This window comes from Haplochromis burtoni, unplaced genomic scaffold (genome assembly GCF_018398535.1).
Source record: "Haplochromis burtoni strain Fernald_Lab_line unplaced genomic scaffold, NCSU_Asbu1 Contig_18, whole genome shotgun sequence".
In the NCBI taxonomy this organism is placed as follows: Eukaryota; Metazoa; Chordata; class Actinopteri; order Cichliformes; family Cichlidae; genus Haplochromis; species Haplochromis burtoni.
This window is the reverse complement of record NW_024582379.1, coordinates 1,237,198-1,262,565: the sequence shown is the minus strand read 5'-3', so window position 1 is coordinate 1,262,565 and position 25,368 is coordinate 1,237,198. Positions and strand designations below refer to the sequence as shown.

Sequence of the window (25,368 nt, the reverse complement as noted above, 5' to 3'; positions counted from 1 at the left end):
CTGATTGGAGAAATTGGAAGTGTTACAACTGACCCACGTTACAACTATCCCCGGTCTCCCCTACAGCACTCTGCAAAGTCATTTCTCTTTTCTTTATATTTTGTTAGGAAAATGGGAAATGATTGGAAACATACATGGAAATATAGTATATAAGGGAAAAACAGAGTTGGTAGCATTCTTATGAGTTGATATTTCCTTTATTCTTTAACACCGTCTCATTCTCTAATGTTCAGCAATAGTTCCAGGCTTCTTGAAGGACATATGAAGCTCTTCTTTGGATGTTGGCTGCCTTTTGTTCGATTATCTGTCTAGATGATCCCACACTGCTTGAATAATATTGAGATTCGGGCTCTGAGGAGGCTGGTCCATGACTGACTGTGTTCCACTGTGTTTTTTCTATCTGAATATGCTTTTACTGCTCTGGAAGTGTGTTTGGGAGCATTGTCATGCTGAAACATGAAGCCACTTCGCCATGCTTTCCAAATTCAGCAAGATCCCCCAAACCATGACGGAGCCTTCTCTGTGTTTTACAGATGACTGTAGACTCTGACTGTTGTACTTCTCTCCTGATCTCCATCGTGCACACTGACTATGATTGAAACCAAACATTTAAAATTTGGATTCATAAGACATGGTGCAACTGATTCAGTCCAGTTCAGCTTTTTCTCTCCGTTTCTCTTTATGTGTTGCATTTTTGTAGATTCAGCTAAGGAAATGAGAATAAATTATGTGTTTTTGTAACAAGCTGCTAGTAACAAAGTGCCTAAAATACAGTTTAAAACTGATTATTTCCTAAGTGGTTTGTTATGTGTATGTGGCTCATCCTGTGAGTTAGGTGCATTTTTTTATGCTTGAATTATTCATAAATCAGTATTAAGTGATAAAAACAGTTCTCTGAAAATGATCACATCCAATGACTGGGCTCGATAATGCTTACTCGCTTTACACACACTGTAGACCTATCCACGTGCATGTGGCCACTGGCCTTACATGGGACTTTTGCTCATGCTGTTGTGTTGCGGCATCAGGACATTGATTGTCACGGTGGTGCCGTCGGATAAATGCACTCTTTCATCTTCAAGCATTTATAGTCACTGTTACATCAGTCAGCTGAGGGAGGATAGTTTGGAAAACCCAGTACACGCTTCACTTCAGACAGATGTCTGTTTTCAGGAGTTGAAAAGATATTTTGTGTGAGAACAAGAAGACAAGTCAAGAGCAAAAAATCAATTTCTTCCTTCTTTATGCTTGAGACTGATCTAATGAGTTATGAACTTTGTTCAGTCTCTCAGCTGATGGAGACCGAGCCTGGAAAGATGGTTTGACCTATAAAAGGCTTTCACTGCTCGGTTTTCAAGAATTTTCTTCTAGGGGGGTTAAATGTCTCTACTCTGCATTTGTTGACATGATCAACTGTTTACAAAAATTGCGTTTGAACACATATTTCATATATAAATACAAAATTTTACAGGGTTTAATTTGGGTCTCTTCATTTGATTTCATTCTTTCGGCTTTTGCGTTTCTGAGTTTTCAGCAGCTGTAGATCATGTGACCCACCTAACAACTGCTCCTGTTTGTATCTTACCTTCGCAGGTCTGACATTAGTTTGTTTGCGTCCATTTCTATCATGACCCGTTTGTGTATGGCAATGTATGACTGTATGTATATGAAGAGGTCTATGTATGCATAGGATTACAGCCAGTCCACCCTATCAGAAAGCAAACAAACACTCTACCGCTTCATGACCCACTTTTACCATCAGTGTAGGATGTGAAAATACAGAACACTTTATCACCATATTACCATAATCACTCCGAAACGACATTCAGTGGCTATATTGCATAATGAAGTAGCAGATCTTCGGGTTTAACACACACCAGGAAAGCTATTTTATTTTCAGGGTAAATAAACGACAGGTTGTGTCACTGGGAAGCAAAGTGACATACATGAAAAGAAGCATTCATTAAAAATCAGTCTTTAAAATTAGAAGAGTTATTCCAACATCAGATATCCGAGCTGCAGCCTGTCAGCATCAACGGGGAGTGCGTGGAAAGGGTCTCCAGTTTCAAGTTTCTGGGTGTGCACATAGACACAGACCTCCAATGGAGCTCTAACACCTCTGCGGTCTTAAAGAAGGCCCAACAGCGTCTCCACTTTCTGAGAATCCTCAGAAAAATGGACCTGAAGAAGGAGCTGCTGACCGTCTTCTACCGCTGCTCCATTGAAAGTGTGCTGACATATTGCATCGGTGTGTGGTTCTCCAGCTGCACCACAGCACACAGAAAGGCACTCCAGAGGGTCATCAACATGGCCCAAAAAATCATTGGACATCCTCTTCCCTCCCTGAAGGACCTGTACAGCACTCGCTGTCTCAAGAGGGCACGCAGCATCCTACGGGACTGCACACACCCAGGACACCGGGTGTTTAAGCTGCTGCCGTCTGGCAGGAGGTTCAGGCTGCTGAGGTCCCGAACAAATAGACTCAAGGACAGCTTTTACAACAGGGCAATAGCCCTGATCAATGTAAATAGTTGACCTGACTGGATACCTCCCTGGACTTTTTAGGGGGAGGTAACAATGTTTAAAATGATAACAATAATATTTATATTTATAACAAGGTGCAATAATAATTAATGTGCAATAATAACAGTGTGCAATACACATACACTTATTCTTCTTTTTTATACTAAGTTAATATACTGTGTTGTGTTGTTTGTTACGTTGTGATGTGTCATATCGTGTCGTGTTGTGTTATATGTAGTGCCGACGTAGGACAGTTTTTCCAATTTCATTGTACTACTGTACTATGTATGACTGTGCAATGACAATAAAGAGTTATCTTATCTTATCTTATCTTATCTTATCTTATTACTTAAACTGACACACAAATCGTTTTGTTTTCTACTTGCTAAATAATCTTTAAAGGCTCAACAAAAATGTAGATTTGCTAAATATCTCAATTATGTTAATTGCTGTTAGGGTGGAGCGGTAGATAGAACAAACTTTATAGCAAACTTTCTACCAAGCTGATGAAATACTTTCTTCAGCCGCTCAGAATAAAGTAGAACAGTTTGTCTACCTGTCAAAGGAGTGTTGACTTAAGGCATTCTCAATATTGTTTATTTAGTGTTTATTTTGTTTAATATTAGTGTAATTAAAGCTGTACTACACCCTGACTCATTTGTTACACTCCCATTTTTCATATCGTAACATCAGTCTTGTTAGCAGATCAAATGAAAATCAGAACTCCAAATGCACAATTGCGAGGAAAACATCAGGATTTTTATCATTTGAAACATTTTCCCACAGTTAAAGACTTTTAACCCTGTTATTGTAATCCAGTGTTACCTACAAGAAATAATCTGTTGTCTGCCATTTATCTAATTAATAATAAAAAGGTACATTTTTTTGTGTGTCCACACCGCCATTGTTATTAAGAATATAAAACAAATACTCAAAAAATATTCAATAAATAATTAAACCTCTTGTGAATTTGTTGGATAATGTCTGTTTTTAGAGCATATTCAGCTGAGTCCGAACAAAGACAGAATTGTTTGTTATTTTATCTGTGTGTACCCTACAGCGGATTTTAAATAGACATTCAAGACGTGAGTGAAGTGCATTTTCAGCTTTAAATATAACCCTATAATGACCTTTGTATCATATTTGACGCATGAGTTTCTGAGACCTCGTTCTCATCAACATCATCAGCACTTGCCATAATTTCAAAATGTTATGGACAAAACTCCTTTTTTTTGTCTAAAATTAACACTGTTGTTAACATAAAGTTGCCAAACACACCCAATGTATGAAATGCCATACAAACAATATATAATTCATATATCATAAAAATATATCATACACAACATGATATAGCAAAAAAATGTTTGTGGATTTTGTTATAAGTTTGTTATAAGTTCTAAAAAATCAGAATTTTCTGGCTATTTTTTGATTGGTTGGGTCTTACAGGGTTAAGGGGATTAAAAAAAAAACTTTTACGAACTGTTTAGGAATTATAGACATTTTTTATACTACAACCAAGCCCAGATGAAAATCCATTGAAGTCAGTGACTGAGGTCTAAAGCTCATGGACATCACCAAATGCTGTGTTTCGTCCCTTGAGATGCTCCGCCGGGTTTTTACTGCAGACACCTTCAGCTGCTTGTTTCTGGGTCTCTCTGCCTTTATTGTCTTATTTCATGACTGAAAGCGGCTCTACTAGGTTGTGATCAGGTGACTGACTTGGCCATTGAAGATTATGTCATTTCTTTAGCTTGAGAAACTCTCGGGTTGCTTTTGCAGTCTGCTTTGGGTCATTATCCATTTGCACTGTGAATTTACACTGTGCCTGATCAGTATTAGCAGAGAGTACAGCCCTGTATACTTCACAACTCATCCTGCTATTTCTATCAGGAGTCACATCTTCAATAAACACTTGTGACCCAGTTCCAGTCACAGCCATACAAACCTTTCTCTTCCCATCATTTCGATACAAATTAACCTTAGTTTCATCTGTCCAAAACATGTTTCCATCACTGTATTTTATTGTGTTTTCTGGCTAAGGCTAATTTGGCTTTCATCATCTTGAATCTAACCAGTGGTTTGCATTTTTTTGTAAACCCACGAAGATGTCTCTTGATTGTAGACTTTGACAATGATATGTCTTCCTCTTCAAGAGTTTATTCTTAACTTGGTTAGATGTTGTAAAGTTTTTTTCTTAATCATCAAAATAATTCTGTCATCATGCACAGTGGTCTTTCAGGCCTTTTGGTGTTGCTGAGCTGGTCATTGCATTCATTCTGTAAAAAAATAAATAAATTGCTGATTTGATTTGGCCACTTTAAAGATTTTTGGGTTTAATTTGGTTTTTCAGCCTAATGGTGGCCTTCCCTCACTTGCACTAACATTTACTCATACTGAGCATCCCTGTGAAAAACTAACAAATTGTATTTCAAGACTTGGAATTAAGATCTTTAGAGCTTTCATCTGCTTTATTGGTCATGAAATAGGGCACAGACCTTACTTGGGCATGAAAATTGTCAGTCAATTGTCAATTGCTTTTGAAGCTCTGAAAATGGGAGACTGTGTATAAAAATGTTTATATTGTCTAAACAGTTACTGCCATCCTTTTGCAAAACCATTGAATTAAAGCAGGAAGGCTTCACTTCAATCGCATCTTGATTTTATTTTTTTTAATAAACAAAACTACAAAAATATTAATGAATCAAACCGTACAAACCAAAATTCTTCAATGTAACCCTCAATTTCTGCTAGCAAAAATTTGTTTGCAGAGAGCTAATTTATCTCCTGATTTTTCTCCAGGCGTGAGCAAGCAGCAACACTGTATCAGAACATCAGTCTGACTGAGCCCAGACTGATTCCTCAATTTGAGAAAGTCATCCTCAACTTCACCAAAGAGATCAAACAGCAGAACTCAGAGATGGAGAACTTGGCACTTGCCATCAAACGGTGAGCATCATGCACACACACATATATGATCAGTCATTACCTGTGAACGATTAGCAGATGACCTGCTCTACATACTGAACTACAGCCACCCTAATGAGCATGTGGCAAAGATGTAGACAGGACGAGTATGAACCACAGGAGAGAGACTTGAGCAACCAGATCATAAGTAAAACATATAACTACCAGTGCATCAATGTAGACTGAACCTCTTAGTTTGACCTGTTGATGTCAGACATGACATCATCAGTACTTTAAAAATCAGGAAACTCTGGTTGGGCCTTTCCCTACACCTGACGTACACGAAGGCTGAGAACAGTCGATGTAAGTATGCACAAAGGAGTTAATTCTGCAGCCTAAAAAATACAAAGCAACCTGTGACAGAGTCTTTGCTTTAATGTGCTGAATGTTTGATTTTGATGGCAACATAAAGCTTACACAAACAAACCCAGGGTAGTAGGTGCAGCAATATTACTTTGACAATAGCAAATCATAGCAAATAAACATAGGTAGAGAATAATGTGCTTAATGTGGAAAAAGTCAATACTTCTGAGACAAGTGGAGAGTATTCCAACTGCTCATCCACGTTGTCACAGTGGCTGTTATCGCAAAGTGGAAGAATAAAAGAACTACAGCAACTTGTTCCTAAATTAGCAAAACATTTAATATTATGAGCGGGATTACTGAGTTGTGAGGGACACAAGTCTCTAATGCGCAGCTGACTCAGTAATTACCGCGTTATAAACCTCCTTTGGCATTTAACATCAGCACAAACACTGTTCTCAGGGAGCTTCGTGTCATTGGTTTCCAAGGTCAAGAGCTAAATGCAAGCACAATGTCAGGTATTGGATGGATCGGTGCAAAGCATGCCAATGCTTATAGGAGCAGTAGAAGTAAAAGTCAAGCTCACGTTTCCCTGTCTGGCAGTCTGATGGACAAGTTTGAGTCTGGCCAGTGCCAGGAGAACCCGAGTTGTGTGCCAGCAGTGAAGTTTGGTGGAGTAGGGATAACAGGAAAGAAGAGTGTGAGTCAGGCCCTCTCGTCTAACATCAGTATCTGGCCTCAAAAACGTTCTTATGTATGATTGGACAAAAGTAGCATGACTGTTTGACACTGATAGTCAAGCTTGTTTTCTAAGAAATTACAAATGTTTTGTGTCAATCCAAATGTCAGGCGAACAATAAATACTGTCACAAATCAGAAAGTTAAGTTAGCGTCAGCTGCCTGGATCACATGGATAGAAATATCTGGAGTCTAGTGAGGTGATCTTATTACTGTGTTACAGAGCGCAGGACCAAGCATCAATGCAGCTCAGTGAAATGGAGGAAGAAATGGACCAACGCATTCAAGCTACCGAGAGAAAAACACGTGAGCAGGTGGGACCAATACCGAGCCCACACGACACACATATGAGACCCTCCACTGCAGACCCGTGACTTTGTGTTTTTACACTGTTTGCTTTTTTTCGGCTAGTTGCTATGATGCGTTTCTTTCCCTGGAGTTTGTGTAGGCAAAGTGATAAGCAGGGCGCGTTTGTTCAGCTCTTCCCTCATGTCAAACAAACATACGCAGCCGTGTAGCAGCTTACTGATCCCAATTCAGACACGCCTGCTGCTCTCACAACTCTGTGGATATAAAACAGCAGATAACTCGAGGTGCTGGGGCATGTTTTATCCTCTATTCTAAAATGATAAGGCTGTATGTGTTGGTGGTGATAAGGATGGTGGTGTGTGGATGAAGATGATAATCTATAAAGAGCCAGGTCAGCTACATCAACATGTGGCTGACCTGAACATTGAATTGTTTAACCTGCTTTTTATTGACTGATGAAGTTAAATCTCTATGAATTCTGTCTGTTTGTCAAACTTATCCACATCCACAGCTAGAGTAGGCAAATTTGTTACTACAGCAGCTTTTTAAAGACTAAATTTAGGTCTGTTTATGTCTTAATATATTGTCTATGAATTAAAAGCCCCCGGATTTTTAGCCTCATGAAAGCTGCAGATATTTTCCAAAATCCAGCAGAACACATAATCAGTGTTTTGTGGAAAATGATAAGCTTTGATAACAGCATTTAGCTTTCCATAACATGAAATAAAATGCAATAAAAGGAAGAAAAGCTGACAAAGACTGGCAGAAACATAAAGCATCACTTGTTATATCAGGAAACAAACCATTGAATTTATTTAAACATGTTGATTTTATCTGTGGTTCTGACGTTTCTTTAAAGGCTGTGAATATAAACTCTGTTTTATCACTGTGCCTAAAGTTATGTAAGTGTTCTCCATTGACTCAGCTAACTCGGGCTCTACTGTTTGTTTTGTCTAAGAAAAGCACACAAGCACACACAATATTAGAGGGCGGTCACCTGTATCCTCTCACACCATGATATACACACTGTCATATCCTGGCACCTGTAACGGAGGAATTTATTTTGGAAATTGTACATTAAAAAAAAGTTTTTGATTCCTCAGACCCTTCATCAAGGGGTTTAAAATCCACCTTAAAATGGCTTTATGCAGAGTAAGAAGCAAAAGCCAATTACACACATACACAAACACACAAATCATACAGTAAACTGCCTTTCTGATGCAACTGATTGATATATTTTCTGTTTGGGGGGGGTTGTATTTGTGCTTTTGCAGGAGAAGAAGCGAGCAGAGGCTTCGCTGAGTGAATTACGAAGAAGTTATGAAACTGAAGTGTGTGAGCTGCAGTGTAAGATCCAGAGGATGCAGATGGTACATTTTTCACTTGTCTGACTGAGTTCTGGTTTTTTACAACACAATTGCTGTAGTGGTGGTTTTAAACATATTTATATGATACTGACACGATAAGGATTTTACGCTCGAAACAAATTTAGATCCAAAATGCTGACTTTAACTCATTTTAATTATATTAGTACATTATTAGTAAATATATTAGTACAATGTAAAATGTTAACTTTAATGGAATCGGGTTTAAATGTGATTGGTATACCATTCAATTTATACCACATTTTTCTTAATGATTAATTAATTGAGTAAATAAACCTTTGATTTTATATATCTCATGTTTATTGAGGATGAAGAATAATTTTCTGGGTCCATTTCAGAACTTAACATCTTTGAAAGCAGGAAGCAGCTTCACAGAGTCCATTAAATCTCAGCTGGACCTCTTTAACTGAAACTTCACAGTAAATATTTGGATAAGAAAAATCTACTATTGCTTCTCAATCTGACTGAGGTCCTTCTTACTGAAGATTTCAAGTCAGCTGTTTACAAGGGAAGTGCTTTCATACAATCTTGAAGAGCAGATCAAGCATGCAGAGAAGCAAGTTATTGTGTTGGGTTGGTCTTAATGAAGACATCTGTGTATGTGTCCAAGCATTTGCATCAGGTCTGAGAACATGCACGGAAAAAAGCATCCCAAAAGTCATCAGGTTAAAATGTTTAAATAGTACAAATTTAGCCGTTTTATGAAACTTTTTTTCCCCACTCCTCTGAAACTGATTTGTAAGAGCTGTTTATTTTTATTTTTTTGAACCAATTAGAATCGATATTTCTGGATGCATGTACAAGTAAAAGTAGCCCACAAGAGTGAGTAGGTCGAATAATCTTTATCCTATACATTTCAACTTTACCAGATAGAGGAGAAGTACAAGAACATCACAGTGAAAGACGAGAGCCCGGCCTTGAAGAAGAAGATCAATGAGCTAACACTGGTGAGAGTGAATGTATTTGAACTCATTTATACAGTCATTATGCTTCCTGCTTACAACACACAGCTGTAATCTTCTGTTTTGCTGCTTGTCTGTGCGTCTGCAGGAGAACCAGCGGTTAAAGCAGGAGCTGCTGAGGTCTCAGACCAAAGTCGCCTGCCTGCAGAGTGAGATGGACTCGCTGAAGACCGAGCTAACCGATCAAAGCATCAACTCCGAGCGGTAAATCGGTTTGGCTGCTTTCGTTAAATAATTTAAACCCTCGGTACAGATTTTGATGTGTGGTCCGTGGAGTTAAAGTTGAGCACCACATCTAATTAGCCACATGTTATTTATTCTTTTTACTTTTTTACATCGATGATTAAAAAAGAAACAAAAAAAAGAAAAAAAGATTTGTACTTCACATCATTTAGCTCTCTCTAAACACATACAGTTTCACTGCACACCATGAAAGTCTAAACCTCCATTAATGATGAAAAGAAGTTGCAGAACAGGTTTGTATTTCCACCTTTTTCTTTCCTTGTTTAAAGATTAATGAGAACTTGAGAAAAATAAATATTTACACTTGTAAAACCACTGAATACACTTCATACCAGCTAAATGTACTGACTCTAGAAGAATCCAGAATACCTTATCACACGACCCCACCCCTGAGCCGAGTAACGGAGACAGACGACAGAGGCACAACCTCTCTTGGTTGTCTGTCTGCATGTTGGCTCCTGAGAATTTTATTGTGTTGTCACAGCTGAAACAGGATATCCTGGAGTGCCTTCACACGTACAATAACATCTTTGGGAGCGTTACCTAGTAACAGACGCAACAGAGACAAAGGGAGGAGAAAACCCCGCCTGCTTCTGACTCATTAGGTTGACACTTTTGTTCCTCCATCTCTGAGGAGTCTCGCGTGTCTTTCAATAACTTTGCACAACTGTGACAGACGTGTAAAAAAGGAGAAGAATGTATAAAAATATCAGCCATTATTTAATGGGGAAACTATGATGATTTTATTGAAAATATATAATAGATTCAAGATTGATGTTTTTACATATTACAATAAGAAAAAACTTCCCAATAAACCATTTAGCAGGGGAAAAAGAAAAAGCAGAACAGAGGAGGGATCCCTCTTCCAGATGTTTATATTTTACATTACCTACTTTCAGACAGCAGATTGTAAATAAAAGAAAACCATAGTGCTAAAGCCAGTTTTCTGTATCAGGCTGTATGCAATTTTTGTTTACTATTGGAATCACCTCACTTCTGAAGCAGCCTCCAGTGGCCACTAGAGATACTGCATATAACCCATGTTGGTTATATTTTGCAGCAGCTGCTGTTTGACTGAAGATCCTAAATTTATTTTAAAGTGTTGCATCTTTAGTTTACTTTGGTTGCTTCCCCTTCTGGTTTAACAATATAAGAATTAGTCAAAATTAAGACTTTGTAGAATTTATCATTTGAAAGTGTCATGTAATTAATATCCTTAGTATCCTTATTTTCTCATTATATTGTTTTATGTACTTTAATCATGAAGGTTTGTAAAGCAAGGCCACTTTTGACTCATAAACTAAGTGCTAAAACTAAGACTGAAAAACAGGACGTTTTAGTGCACAGGCATATTAATAGATAAGACACAGAAAAGAGGAACTTTATAACCAATGTTTGAAACTGTGTGACGTGTAAAGTACCAAAATAACACCTATATGAGGCACAGTTTATGATTCTAATGTTAGAGATCCTGCAACTGGCGTTTGGGCTGTGCAGGGGTCTCTCTCTTTCGGAAGATGATTGAATAAGAAGAAATATAAATGTTTTAACACACTATGAGTCGGTGTTCTCTCTCTAATAAAAGTAATCCGTACATTTAAGGAGTTTGTGTTGTTTAAGCTTTGTGTAGAAACTGAGGCCCTAAACAGTGATGAACATACAAAAATATGTAACACTTTAGATATGTTTTTTTTTTTTTAATTGATAGATAAATATATGCTTGTGTTCAGATTTAGTAACATTTGGCTCCACAATGTAGTGGTTTACACATTCACCTTAAAAGAAGGAAGAAGGCTATCTGGTGTAAAGCTTTTCTTTAGATTCACTAACTGTGTTTCTGTCTGTCTCTGTTTTCCTGCAGAGACGAGGAGCTCATGAAACACTTCTCTGATGAACGAGACATCCTGGAGAATCAGATTGAGATTCTACAGTAAGCCAGATAATAACACACACACACACACACACACACACACACACACACACACACACACACACACACACACACACACCTGCTGAAACAGATTTTACAAGGTTGCCTACATTTAAAATGTCTTCTCTGTGTGTGTGTGTGTGTGGTGTGTGTGTGTTTGTGTGTGCAGGACAGCCAACAGGAAGCTCCATGACAGCAATGATGGCCTGAGAGCAGCTCTGGAGAGGATAACGAGGGTAAATCTTAACACTTAATGAAGTTACTTCATTCACAAAATAAATAAAGACATTTTAAAAGTCTGCAGTTAGCACATTTTAGTATCTTAGTTTGATTTGATCCACTCATTTGATTGGACTGCAGCCTATTTTTAAAAAGTAATTAGTCTTTAAACAAATTTATCCTAAAAGCTCATATGTGCAAAATGTTATTTCATTAATTTAACTTATCAGTAATATGAAAAAAAAAAAAAAGTTTCTGGGAATTATTTCAACATTTAGGTTCTAAGGGGTCATTAAAAACTATGCACTGCCTTACAACATAACATCATTCACATCTAAGATTATAACAATACATTTTATAGTTTATTTTTGTTTCTTGTGTGTAGCAGTCTAACGGAGGATCACCAGGAGAATTTAAGGAAAGAAGCAGAAGTAAAAGCATCTGCTACACATCACCATATGCATTATTAGACAGGTACGGTCTACAAACAACACAGATGACAAAGAAGAGCATCTGTGCATTAAATTTACATTAATCATCTGTATATTCTCTGCACTGGCACACTAGAGCTGGTCTTACACCAAAAATGGAATTATTTTGTTTTCCTAAAAAACAATATATATATATATATATATATTTAAACTGTTTTATTTTTATTTTTCAAATAAATGTTGAAGTTACTGTAGAGTTTACTTGGCTCTGACAGAAGTTATCGGTGCATTCAGATGTTTTTGGAACTGACAAGGTTTCTTTTCCCAGAACATGTGACATTTTTATTTGTCTAGTAGATTTTGCTGCAAGTTATTTATTTAAGCCGCTGTGAGAAGCTGAACCATGAGATTCTGCAGTTATCCGGCATAAAGGTTTTGTTTTTGTACCATAAAGCAGCAAATTCAGGCCCAGTTTTGCACTAATAAGAACTTTTTGCATCTTAAAAAGAGACAACAAAAGTATTTTCTTTTGACCAGTGAATACAATGTATGTGAGGATTAGTTTTGCCTCTCTGAAACATTAATTAAAAAAAGATTCAGGTATGTAATTATTACAGTTTTAGCTTGTGGTTCTGCCTTTTGGCACTTTTACAGGCATTTAGGCAGAAGCAATATGAAAAACAACATATACTGCACACAAGATCATGTACTTTATACAAAAACTACACATGCACATAACATTTTAAAATATTGTTTACAGGTTTTATATATAACTTAAAAATTGATCTATCATATGTTTTTAGTACTTTACTTTATTACTATTCATTAAAAACAATGTAGACTGTGTAAATGTTATTACAAAAGAGCGTATTAACCCAAAATAAGTCCAGGACATAAAAAAAAACCTCACATCTAGCTTCGCAGGTATTCCATCAAAAGTCCTACAGGAAAACCAACAAAACTACTTCATGTGTGAAATGATCTACTACCTGAAGCACACACAGGAGGAGATTTTGTGTTTTTTTTTATTGCCTTTCTCGTCCTCAGGTACTCCCAGCGCATGGACGAGTACCCTCTGTTCAGCCGCCGGCCCAGCGGTGACACCCTTGCCCTGGCCATGTGTGACCCTGGCCTGAGGCGCAGGCACAGCAGCGAGTGTGAGGAGGACAGCCTACCTGAGATCTACGTGGACAGTGGCCTGTCGACGCTCAGAGGCTCACATGGAGGCTATGACTCAGAGCATGAGGTCAAAGGTCAAGAAGAAGAGGACGAGAATCACAGTCCGGCGAAGAAAAAGGAGGACGACGATAACAACGACAGTGTAATCGGAGAACTCTCTGACACTGAGGTAAGACCATAATTATGTCTAGCTTATAGCTACATATTTGTTTTACCAAGTCTAAGACTTAATAACATAATAACTAACAGACACAACAGATGTAATAACTTGAAGAAGAAAGGAAGTGGGCTTATTCAAGTCTGTGGAGACGTTTCACCTCCAATCTAAGAGGTTTCTTCAGGTATAAAAGCAAAAGATGGAGAGTCCCAGGTATTTAACCCTTAGTGGGGGTGGTCCCCTTTGGAGGTGGTTCTTGGTCTGCTATTGATCGCGTGCATCATCACATGAGCCATGCTCTGAAAAAAGGCATTACCATCACCGGGGGTTAAGGGTGAAGCCACTGTGAGGCCTCGCCCGACCCTATCATGTGACCTATTGAGGTCACCTACAACAACAGTGGAAAGACTTGAATGGGCGTTGAAGTGCCTGGAAACCGTTGCCAACCTTTGTTGCACACATAGTGTTCATGGCGATGGCCTCTTTTGCTCCTCCTTTAAACCATCTGTCTTCCCTCCAAAGAGCTTCCTTTTACCTTTTAGTGTAGATCTACACCTGAGTCTGTTCCTGTTGAGGTGCCTCTTCAATGTTGTGTCATGCATTTGTGGAGTGGCTGTTGGGTTTCTGCTGCATAGATCTCCAAGTACTCCTGCACTTTGATGTTTAGCTTGTGTTTGGGAGTTTTGATCTTGGGATGGACCAGTTTTTGCACCGTCACGCTTGAATAAGTTTCTCTGACTAACCTGTTTGAAAAGGGATGACCAAGTTGTTCCATAGGGCTGTTACCTATGATACCTATGCATACACCATTTTAATTCCCTCTTTTTCAAGCTCTTGAGACCACCATGACCTGGATGGCTGAGAACCTACATAGACGATAATAATTAATGATTAAATGCAAACTGGTATTTAAACACATAGAGAGTGAAAATAGCTAACTCCAGGGGGGGAAAGCGTATTCTTGCCTTGAATGCTTAACTATCTGCTACTTTGTGTCTACATCACAGCCAGCAGAGACACAGGATGGGGAATCAGCATTCGGATCAGACAGCAGCTCAGTTTTGGACTGGAAGCCATCTGAACCACCAGCTCCAACAACGAGAAAGGCCCTCAGTGCCATCAATGTTCAGGTGAGAGAGAAAATTATGAGAGGAGTCATAAAAGAGGGTTCTTTTATTTTGTAAGAAAGGTCAGAAAAACAGGATTATTGGGGTTATTGTTGAAATTGAAGTTACAGTCAGATTTCTGGAAAAAAAATTGTAATTATTTAGAGACCTTACCAGACTTTGTGACCCTTCGTCTCTTCCTAACATTTTGACACTGTAGGGAAAAAAATGTATGAGAAGGTACATTTCGCTCTGTAGTAGCTATGGCTGTGGACTTATTATGTGTAAGTCATCGCTAGTAAGAGTTGAGGAAACTGCAAAATGATCATTGCTGATGATAAAGTGAATTCAACTTGAAGCAAATGTGCAGAAAAGTTTCCTGGAGAGCACTACCTTCCTGTCACCACTACAGAAGGAGGACAAGGACAGCACTGACCTGGGCTACATGACGTCCGAGAAGGCTTACAGGATCGTGTTAGCTGGGGACGCTGCTGTGGGGAAATCCAGCTTCCTGCTTCGCCTCTGCAAGAATGAATTCAAAATGAACTCTAGTGCAACTCTGGGTGAGCTGGACACAAACTAAAAGCAAGCATTTTAATGTCATGTCCTCTTCTCTACAAGAAGCCTTGTAAATAAAAGCTTGGAGGAAGTTTCAGCTGACTAGTTAATGCTTAATTTTTGTAGACTGTGAAGTAAGATAATTAAAATAGTATAATGTAGTTATTCTGATCAGCTATTAAACACTTTCACCTGCTTCCTTCTTGACTGGATCTTCTTTGTGTTTTCAGGAGTGGATTTCCAGATGAAAACACTAATCGTGGACGGAGAGCCCGTGCTGCTTCAGCTCTGGGATACGGCGGGGCAGGAGAGGTATGTGTTGGTGTGGATAGTACGTGTTGCTATTTCTTGACAATAAATAGCACTTCATTAGTGGAGTACATGAGGTTTGTAACTGTCTAGTTTGAGCCATCTCCTGTGCTATTTTCAGGTTTCGCAGTATTGCGAAGTCTTACTTCCGCCGGGCAGACGGTGTTTTGTTGCTGTACGACGTCACCTGCGAGAAGAGCTTCCTCAATATTAGAGAGTGGGTGGATATGATTGAGGTAAAGCAATACCGTCCACAGCTATACGGTTACCACCTGACACACTTTGAAGTGAGATGTCCAGGCATCAGAAACATGTTTAATATAGTCATATGGTTAAGTGTGTCCACTGTGACGCTGGCAGCATTTGTGTTATCAAAAGATATTTAAAGGTCACACTGATGATTCTGCTTGTTTTTCTTCATTTACATGCAGCCAATATGTAAGTGTTGGATAAGCATGCATTCAATATGATCTGGTGTGTGTGTGGTGTGTGTGTGTGTGTGTGTGTTTGTGTTTGTGTGTGTGTGTGTGTGTGTGTGTGTGTGTTGTATATTCGGTCAGTGGTTTACTCATATAATGCACTGTACAGAAGTTTGTGCTCAGTGTAAAACAAGTTCAGCACACCTTCCGTAACCTGTCACAAGAGATGTCAATATGATTATTATTATTGTTCATTGTTTTTCTTGGCAGGATGTGTCCCACGAGGACATTCCCATCATGCTTGTGGGTAACAAGTCTGATCTTAGACAAGATGGAATTGGCTGCGTTCCTGCCAGCTACGGGGAGAAACTTGCCATGGTAATTACAAATAAAAACCCTTTATTTTACCAAACATTTACAGTTACCTGTTACACCTCCAACTTAGAGAGAAATTATTTAAACTGTAACCTGTGATTCGAGGAATGAATGGCAGTAAATAAAAATATTAAAACATTAAATGTTTTCTGTCTCTGACCAACAGACATACAACACTCTGTTCTGTGAAACTAGCGCCAAAGATGGATCCAACATCCTGGAGGCCGTGCTGCACCTGGCCAGGTGAGATTCACATACCTGATTATTCCAAAACAAAACAAAGCTGTGGGACTTCATGAATTAGACATTAAGAAGCTAACATTTTGTCATTGGTTTAGTGAGTGTTTCACTTCGTTATTGGAGGATGGATGTTGTATATACAGCTTATATCGCATCACTAACTAAGCATTGCCAGTGTTGATGAGTAACACATTAAGAACAACAAGTTTAAACGTCCACCAAGGGATACGTCATTGTATGATAACAATAAATACTGCTTGATCTTTTGTTTTACAAGTGAAACGCTTTCTGGCATTTAAAAGTAAAACTTTCTTTTTCTTTTTTCTTCCACATTCCCATCTTTCACCTGTTTACCCATCTTACCTGTGTTTTTTTTTTCCACTCCACAGACAGGTAACAAAGTTCGCCAACTATGAAGAAAAAAGCAGTCGTCAGTCGCTGCCGATTTTAGACGCTCCCAGGAATCAGCCAAAATTCTCCTGCTGCACCTGATCAAACTCGTCCACACTGGACTTAATGTGGACTGTGCACATGCGAAAAGACATGAAAAGCAGAGCAGGAACAAATTATCAATGTGAATAACCGCAGCTGGATTAAGAGGGTGAAGTAAAGAAGTGGAGAGACGGGACATTACAAACATTTATTTGCTAAATCTTTTAACCGCTGGATCTTGGCTTAAACCTCTCGCCATGTCAAAGTTTTTTTCATTATGTTATAACAAATTTGCCTTTTTCTGTTTGGTGTCATTTACACTGTTTGACTAATTGCACGTTAAAGCAGGTGACACAGGAGAAGCGAAAGGCAGCTGTGAGAGTAAAGTAGACTTTTAATGTGAGGTTTAAATCTGAGGCCAGGTGAGTGAGTATGGTTGTGATGTTTATGTTGTTAAATATTTGCACATGGCAGAAAATAGAAAGTTAGTTTGGTTTATGTTCATGACAAGAAAGTACAGATCCTGATATACAGTGTTGCAAAACAGTTTGTTCCCCTCTTCCTGGTTTTTTTTGTTTTGGGTTTTTTTTTTTTTTTGGCATATTTGTCACACTTCAGTTCTTATATGATGATTTCATTTATTAAGGGGGGGTAAAGCTGTTTAAATCCACCTGATAAAGTAATTCTTCTTAAATCTAGTCAATGTTAGTCACCCTCAGCACCTCAGCAGCAGAAATGGACAGTGAGTCTTTCACATCCCTATAGAGGAATTTTAATTCACTCTTGTTTGCAGATTGGCTTTAATTCAGCCACATTGGAAGGTTTTTGAGCATGAATGGCTTGTTTAAGGTCTCAATCTGATTTAAGTCCAGACTTTGATTTGTTTTTAATCATTCAGTAGTGGACTGGCTGGTGTATTTGGGTCATTGTCCTGCTGCATCACCCAAATATGCTTGAGCTTCAGGGCAAGCTGTGTTAGTTGTATGCAGATGTGACAGGACTCAAACTCTCCAAGTTGTTAAACTTTTGGTTAATTTGAGACAAGCTTTTGTGTACTCTGCCATCGATGTCAGTTTTGCTCAGTTTCTTTCTCTTTGTTGCATATGAACACTGACCTTAACTGAGACAAGTGAGGCCTGCAGTTCTTGCTCTGGGTTCTTTTGTGACCTCCTGGATGAGTCATCGATGTCCTTTCGGAGTAATTTTTGCAGGCTGGCCACTCCTGGGAAGGATCATCACTGTTCCAAGTTTCCTCCATTCATGTATAATGGCTCTCACTGTGGTTCACTGGAGTCCCAAAGCCTTAGAAATGACTTCATAAGCCTTTCCAGACTGATCCATATCAATGACTTTGTCTCTCAGCCATTTCTTTTGATCATAGCACGATGTGTTGGGTTTTGAAATATTTTAGCCTTCTCCACTTTGTCAGACAGCTTCTGTGGTTAATCACAGAAACTGTTAACTATGATTTAACAATGGGAGCCAATTACTTTTCCACACTGGACCAAGTAGATTTTGATAGCTTTTTACCTACCTAAGAAAAGATAACAACATTTAAAAACCTCATTTTGTATTTAATCTGGTTATCTTCGTCTACTATTAAAATTTATTTGATGATCTGAAACATTTAAATGTGACAAATATGCCAAAAAACTAAGACATCTAAAACTAAGTGGGTTAATACTTTTTCATGGCACTGTAGCTTTGCTCACCACTGCAACAATCATGTAATTACATTTGCGCTCGGTTATTTTTCCTCTATGTACAGCTTGAAATGTTTGATGTTATTTATGTTTATGGTCATATCAGAATTTGCCGCCATCACGTAGACACTAAGAATCACGGGAGAGCCTAAAGTGACAAAGGCTCGTTCTCTGTTCATCACGACAAACCCTGGTGCAATATCGCAACCTACCATGTTTATTATTATGATGCCACAGCAGTGTTACTTTTTCGTCTTTTCATTGAGGATAACTTTGTGTTGTAGAATTTATTATCTTAGGAAATGACCCGATAGTTTAGGTAAAACTTTAAATAACTAATTTATTACACAATGAGTAGGTAAACATGAAATACAGGTGGCAGAAAACAGAGTATGGCTTTAACTGTATAAAGTTGTAATCCTGGTGATTTGTTCCAACTCATTTTATGGATCTCTTTTATTAATATTAGAGAAAAAAACAGTTATATTATCTAACTGCTGAATAACTGTATCGGTGTCTGTAAGCTCGGAAATAAAATCACTGGTTGGAGCTGGAGAGGCAGTTTTTCTTCTTCAGTTATTTCACTGGTACAAAAATATGTAAAAAAGTAAATGTTACACATGTGAAGAACCGTTTCATTTTTATCGCCTGTTGCATATCATGCCTTGGAAAAAAGAAAAGCATTAAAATTAGGTTTAGAAATTTTCAGCTCTAGTAGTAGTAGTTTGAATACTGAACTCAGTCCAAGACATGGTATTAAGAAGATAATCAATTAAAAAGACTACAACAACAGACACACAGTGAAGAGGTCCAGTTTCATGAGAGGAGGAGACCTAAAAGTTTCAGCTGTGCAGGTCTGTCATTCACATGGCCACACCGTTCGAACTATAACTGAGTTATCCAGTTTAAAAGGATCCAGGATATCCAGGATCAAATAACTCCACTCAGAGTCACTGAACTGTGAATGGGGAAACTCTCCATAGAGACCTGGCTTAAATGGGTTTTTTAATACTGTAAAGTTGCATATTTTAACATAAGAGTCCGTGGCACTTTATACTTTACCTTAAGACCCTACAATGATCAAGGGAAACCCTTTGAGCGTGCATTTGGCAACAGTGAGAAGGAAAAACTCCCAACAGAAACCAACAATAACAGATAAACCAGACATGAAACTCTACAAACTCTGAAGAGAAATACAACAAGTTACAAATAGGTAACAAAAAAATGATCAAATCAAATTTAAGGTATTACTGCTACACTAAAAGTATCAGAACAATATCAGACAAAAGAGCCTGGTGATATTTGATTTGACTGTCCATCTGTCTGTCTCTTCCTCGCTGATACTCGTGCAATCTGCAGCCCCATTAACAGCACAAAGGAGGAGACAAATCAATAAATCAGATATTTTCTCCTTGATTGCTGCTCAAAAAAAAAAAGACCCTCCTGTTTAGCCATACTCCCCGAGCGTCTGGAAGTGTCTGTGAGCATGGCTGTTTGAATAACTGCAACATATGTCGAGGATTTCGCTCTGTGTGCGTGTTTAGAGCTGGCACGGGTCCCTGTCTCCACCTCCCATCTGTGTACATTGTCATGTGCTTGATGAGGCGAGACCATTCATTTGTCAAACAACATGTGGGGTGGCTGAGGTGGGGACGTGGTGTGTGGGGAGAAGCAGCTGAGAGCAGTGTGCGAGTGTGTGTGAGTGTTCACTGGTAGCAGGGGGATAATTAGATAAAGGAGAACGTGTAGCCGAAAGGTTAATGACAGTAATGAATATATTACCATAAAGGAGACAGAGCAGGTTCTCCTTTTCTCCTCTCCATCAGCAGGTTTAGAAAAGTGACAACAGCAGACTGAACCACGGCAAAAATCACTGCTGATTTCAAGTTGATGGTTCACTAAGGAAGAACGATAAAACGGGAAAACTTCAGCGTCTCCTTAAAAAGTTTCAAAAGATAAATAATTCAAGATTAAACAGATTTTTAATCAATGGGACGCATTTTTGCTAGTTCAGGAACACCACACACACTCTCTCACACACACTCAACACACAGAAAATGTTCCTTGAGCGTCCTCTGATCAAGGCAGGGACTGTCACCATCTGGAAAGGTCAAAGGTCATGCAATGGAACCAGTGGTCACTCTTATGACATCTGGGAAGGCAGACAGTCCGTACAAATCCACACCCATGTCAGATACGCACAAGTGCTTACACAGTCTAGTGCAGCCAGCACGTTTGTGTGTATTTGTGTGTGAAGATACTGTGTTAGCGTTAAAATAAAGGCACATATGTGGAAAATCATTAACTAGAACTATTTTTATTGCATTTATTTTTTTAGTCATATCTTTCTCTCTGCACAATGATAACTGCATGTTTTTCTCTGTAAGTGCAGGCTGCCAGTCAACAACACTGTGCTGTACCAGATCTGCAGGCAAGAGGGCAGCAGCCTACTATGATACAAGCTTAGCTCATTGCATTGTGTAATATGTTGTAATACACTGTAGAATTACAAGAATTTATATAGCCTATTATTTGGGTGAAAGATTTTTTTTAATTGTTCTTTTTTGCAAATTAAGCTCTTAATTTGTGAATTATTTCAAAACTGTTCAGCTTTTTTGGTGTTTTTTATGCTGTTTGCCAAGAAGGAAATTGTAAAACTGTAACTGTAAAACCACACCTGGGCTATGTTGGTGACTACTGACAATATGTCTAAGACTTGGAATCAGTGCTGCCGTCCATTTTCTAAAAGAACGCTTTAACTTACTTATGCATAAATGTGATATGTATTTATATAAATAGTAACTGCTGTAAGGGTCCAATAAATCCAGCAAACACTTATCCTAAGTGACAGGCCACTCATCTGTGTGCTGAATGTTCAACCGCTACGATTTTATATAAAGTAGTAAATGAAGGGAAGGGAAACAGTTTTGTTTGTGGATAATGTGGATCTGGTCTAATAACTGAGGAGATGATGCACTTGTGCTTCTCTTGGTGAGCGTTCAGCTCTGTAGAAGGACGAGCAGGGATTAGTAGATTTTATAATGTGTGTTAATCAGATTAACTTGATTAGGTTAATCTGAGAATGTTTGTGTGTGACTGTATATCAGTGTGTATGACAACTTGGCTGCAATGTGGCAGGATTAAAGCTGGTGCATTGCTCAGCTGCAGACAGCATTTTAAAATGTCTTTGCTGATAGAGTCACATTACATGACGGCGAACGGTGGGGATGCCAGACCGTATTCTTCAGTGTCTGAACAGCTTTTTTGTTGATGTCTTGTCAATGAGTTGTCATTGCAGTCAACGTCCACAGACGCCCTCTGTTATACACAGAATCCTCCTCAGGGACCAGAACAGATCTGTACTTCTGTCTGAGGTGGCGATCCTGCAATTTTAAAAACTGCTAAAACTCAGATTCCACACGGTGTCCGTGAGCCAAAGAGTAAAACACAGATCGTGTTCATTTTACTTCCATCACCAGTGTCCCCTGATAGTCCACTGACGTCTCTATGTGTGCTCAACACAAAGCAGGCACCCACTGACATAATGACCTGCACAACAATACAGAGATCTCATTTAACTATATGGGCATATTGACCAACCTCGTCACACACAAGAGAAACCAATATCGACATGCTGCTCTCACAGCATCTTACTGTATCTTACTTTAGTCCAGCTGCCATATGGTTTAGTCAGCTGAACACAGCTTTATGTACGTATCACCTCTTGTGGATTGATGCAGCCCAAATGAGCATTAAAGCTGCACTGATTGAAAAGGCAAGATCAAATTTGCAACAATAAAACTGCTAAAAGTTCAAATGGCAAAGGAAAACCCAAAGATCTGAGATCTAACCAAAGTACTAATTTACTAGTAAATTTAACAGCCAACGTAACCCTGTAAAACCATGAAAAAAAAAGGCCATAAAAATTTTATTGACACTTCTGACAAATAAAACAATAAACCAAATAAATATAAATAAATATGAGTTTCAGTTTGGATTATTTTTGCTATATTCTGTATTTTTGTGCTATTTATTGCTTAAAAATGTATTGTGCAATTTATTTTTCAGAAAAAAAAAATCACACTTTTGATGTAGAGGTCTCAAAAACCTACAAAAACCCATCCCACATCACATATGATACATTTGGCATTATGCGGTTATTAAAGCCAGACTTTAAAATGTGTGCATTAAGATCCTGTAGCCAATGCAGACTGGAGCTGCAGTGGCAACAGGCTGATTTCTGCAGAGAGTGCAGAGGCAAAGGGTGCGGGTAAAAAAAATACTGATATACAGACTGGTTTTGTTTGATTCCAGTGATTAAAAAAAGTATTTGAATATTAAAATCAGTCCTGCAGGCAGCCAGAGGAATAAAACACTGTAGTTTGTTAGGGCTTATGGATCGCTACCCCCAGCTGCTGTGCACAGAGCAAGTTGTCAAAGCCCAAAAACATCATGTATGACAAGTCTAGAAATGATAAAACTGAGCACGTTTCTAAGATGATAAATTAAAACTTTTTGCTACTTGGCAAATAAATAAATAAATAAAAGTGCACAGAGAACTCTCTCTCTTTCTCTCTGAGCTTTCCCCCCAAGATTTTAAAACTTCTGTTTTGCCTGCAGGCTGTCTACCAATCAGAAGGTCAGGGGTTCGATCCCTGGCTCCTCCAGTCTGCATGTCGAAGTATCCCTGGGCAAGACAGTGAACCCCAAGTTGCCCCCAATGCATTCACTGGAGTGTAAGTGTGTGAATGTTTATTTAAACGTCTTAGGCAAAGGACACAGCTCGTGTTTGGATGCGTGAATGAATGAATGAGCTTGTAGTCAGAAAGTGCTCTGAATGAAAGCAGTGGTGCATGATTTTTCTTTAGTAGGTTTTGTCATACAAGTGTTGGACTGCAATCACTGTTTTATAATTTTTCTAAAGGCAAACACAGGTATAGGATTACACTATTTCCAAATCACATTCAAGAGTTAAAGTATAAAAATGTATACAACTTTCTAGATTTTTCTTAGTGCAAACAAATAAAATGAAAAGGCTCACACAAACACAGAAAGACACACACATAATAAAACAGATACACACACACACCACAGCACACTTATCAAGTGATTAACTGTCAAACTGCACAGCCAGAGTTCAGCAAAGGTCAGGATTGATTTACATAGACAGATGGAGAACCCTAGTGTGTCAGTGTGTGTGTCAGTGTGTGTGTCAGTCTGTGCACGCCGCCTGCCATCAGTAAGTGTATTGAGCTCCACCACACGCACACGAATGTTCTAAAAGACACACACATGTGCACACACACATGTGCACACTCCCCTGTGGCGCTGCTCTGTGCAACTCCTTCATGTTACCATGGAGATGATGAGCTTGCTGTACATCATCATAATGGGGTCGTGGCACAGTTAAAGGTCAAAGGTTGTGGGTGGCATGGTGTGTTTGTGTATAAGGTATCAGTGTGATTGTCCCGGTGGTTAAATCTTGCAATGTGAGAACTTTTCATGGGAAGTCAGCCTAAAAATTAAAAAAAAAACGTTTGGAGCCATTTACATGCGGGAGACATAATTTAATGCATGAAACTGAGTTAAAAAGACAGCTAGTAGAAAGCATTGCCTAAGCATTTACACTGTGTGGCTTAAATTCCCTACATTTTTAACCCAGTCTGGAGTAAAATAAACTATCTTGTAAAATTCGGATAAATTTAAAGCTACGTGTTAACCTAACTGAAACAAAGTGATATGCATTATATATATTATATTAATATATCATATATAATATATATATATTATATACAAATTTAGTATTCTCAGTATATATAATTAGAGTAACCTTTATGAGAACAGTTGGTATAGTTTGCCACACAAACTATACCAACTATACCAACTAGGGTCCATTTAGGTCCAAGTAACATAGATTTTTTTCCATCAGGCGGTGGGTGAGAGTTAGGGTCTGTGCTGATGTCTGCATGCCTGCCAAGTTTTTATGACCCTACAGACTCATCCATGGAGACTTAATATTACAGTGCACCTACTATGCATGCGCAGCAAGCACAGGGCTTCAAGCAGACTTCAAAGAAGTATAACAAAAACGACTACTGGGCTGTCAAGCCTCCTGCTGTCTGGATCTAAATAAGACCTTACAACTCCAATAAGCCTGGCTTAGAAGTTAAAGGTGGGATATTTCAAGAGCTTTATTTTTAAAAAAAAAAGAAAAGTTTAATATCTCCACCCTTTTTTAAAAGCAAAATAATTTTTATAGTGCATGACTCCATGCGTGACTCTGCTGCATCTGCCAGAGAAACTATAAGAAACTGTTTAGCTGGAGACCTAAACTTCAAGGCTATGGTATCAGGATTCTCTAAAAGTCTCCAAAAGTCTCAAGTTCACAACTAGTGGGTGACGTCACAGTGGCGACATCCATCATTTTCACGCAGGGTGGACCAAGAAGAAGCTTTTTTTCTGCTTGTTTTTAGCCTGCACTAGGCTAAAAATGAATGTTAGCCTGCATTTAATCATTTCCTCCAGTCGTTGCTGGCCAAGAGCTTCAGCAGTTGTTGCATGTATCGTTTCTTGTATTGACACCTTCCACACTGAATCAGCAATAAAGTTCACATTAAAAGGCAGACAAGATGTGGTTGGTTGTATGCGGTTATAGAAGGTGAAGGTGAAGTTGCAGGACCTTCACTTAAAAGATTGTTGTTTGAATCCTATGCAGTACACATATTTTTACATTCAATGTATAGTAGGAAATGATTGTGGTTGGAGTTAAAATCCTGTGTTTATCACATTTTTGAAAGCTCTAATGTTTAGGTTGCTTGGCTTATGACTTCAGTCAGGGGGCTGTATTCAAAAATATTTGGTCCAGGCAGAAAATCTATTTTAT

The 25,368-nt window shown here is 38.5% G+C and overlaps 1 protein-coding gene across 2 annotated transcripts in view; it reads left to right on the top strand.

Annotated features, from left to right (window-relative positions):
• Positions 1–19,040, top strand: part of rasef (RAS and EF-hand domain containing) — a 24,082-nt gene extending 5,042 nt beyond the window's left edge. For both annotated transcript variants that reach the window (XM_005916154.3, XM_005916155.2), the window contains exons 3-18: positions 5,323–5,469; positions 6,752–6,842; positions 8,112–8,207; positions 9,092–9,169; positions 9,273–9,388; positions 11,289–11,357; positions 11,527–11,593; positions 11,962–12,050; positions 13,055–13,355; positions 14,351–14,473; positions 14,862–15,012; positions 15,238–15,319; positions 15,438–15,552; positions 16,006–16,113; positions 16,277–16,353; positions 16,740–19,040. In XM_005916154.3, the coding sequence (XP_005916216.1) occupies positions 5,323–5,469; positions 6,752–6,842; positions 8,112–8,207; positions 9,092–9,169; positions 9,273–9,388; positions 11,289–11,357; positions 11,527–11,593; positions 11,962–12,050; positions 13,055–13,355; positions 14,351–14,473; positions 14,862–15,012; positions 15,238–15,319; positions 15,438–15,552; positions 16,006–16,113; positions 16,277–16,353; positions 16,740–16,842 (1,813 nt within the window). In that variant the 3' untranslated portion in view covers positions 16,843–19,040. The remainder of the gene's footprint in view (positions 1–5,322; positions 5,470–6,751; positions 6,843–8,111; positions 8,208–9,091; positions 9,170–9,272; positions 9,389–11,288; positions 11,358–11,526; positions 11,594–11,961; positions 12,051–13,054; positions 13,356–14,350; positions 14,474–14,861; positions 15,013–15,237; positions 15,320–15,437; positions 15,553–16,005; positions 16,114–16,276; positions 16,354–16,739) is intronic.
• The last annotated feature ends 6,328 nt before the right edge of the window (positions 19,041–25,368 follow it).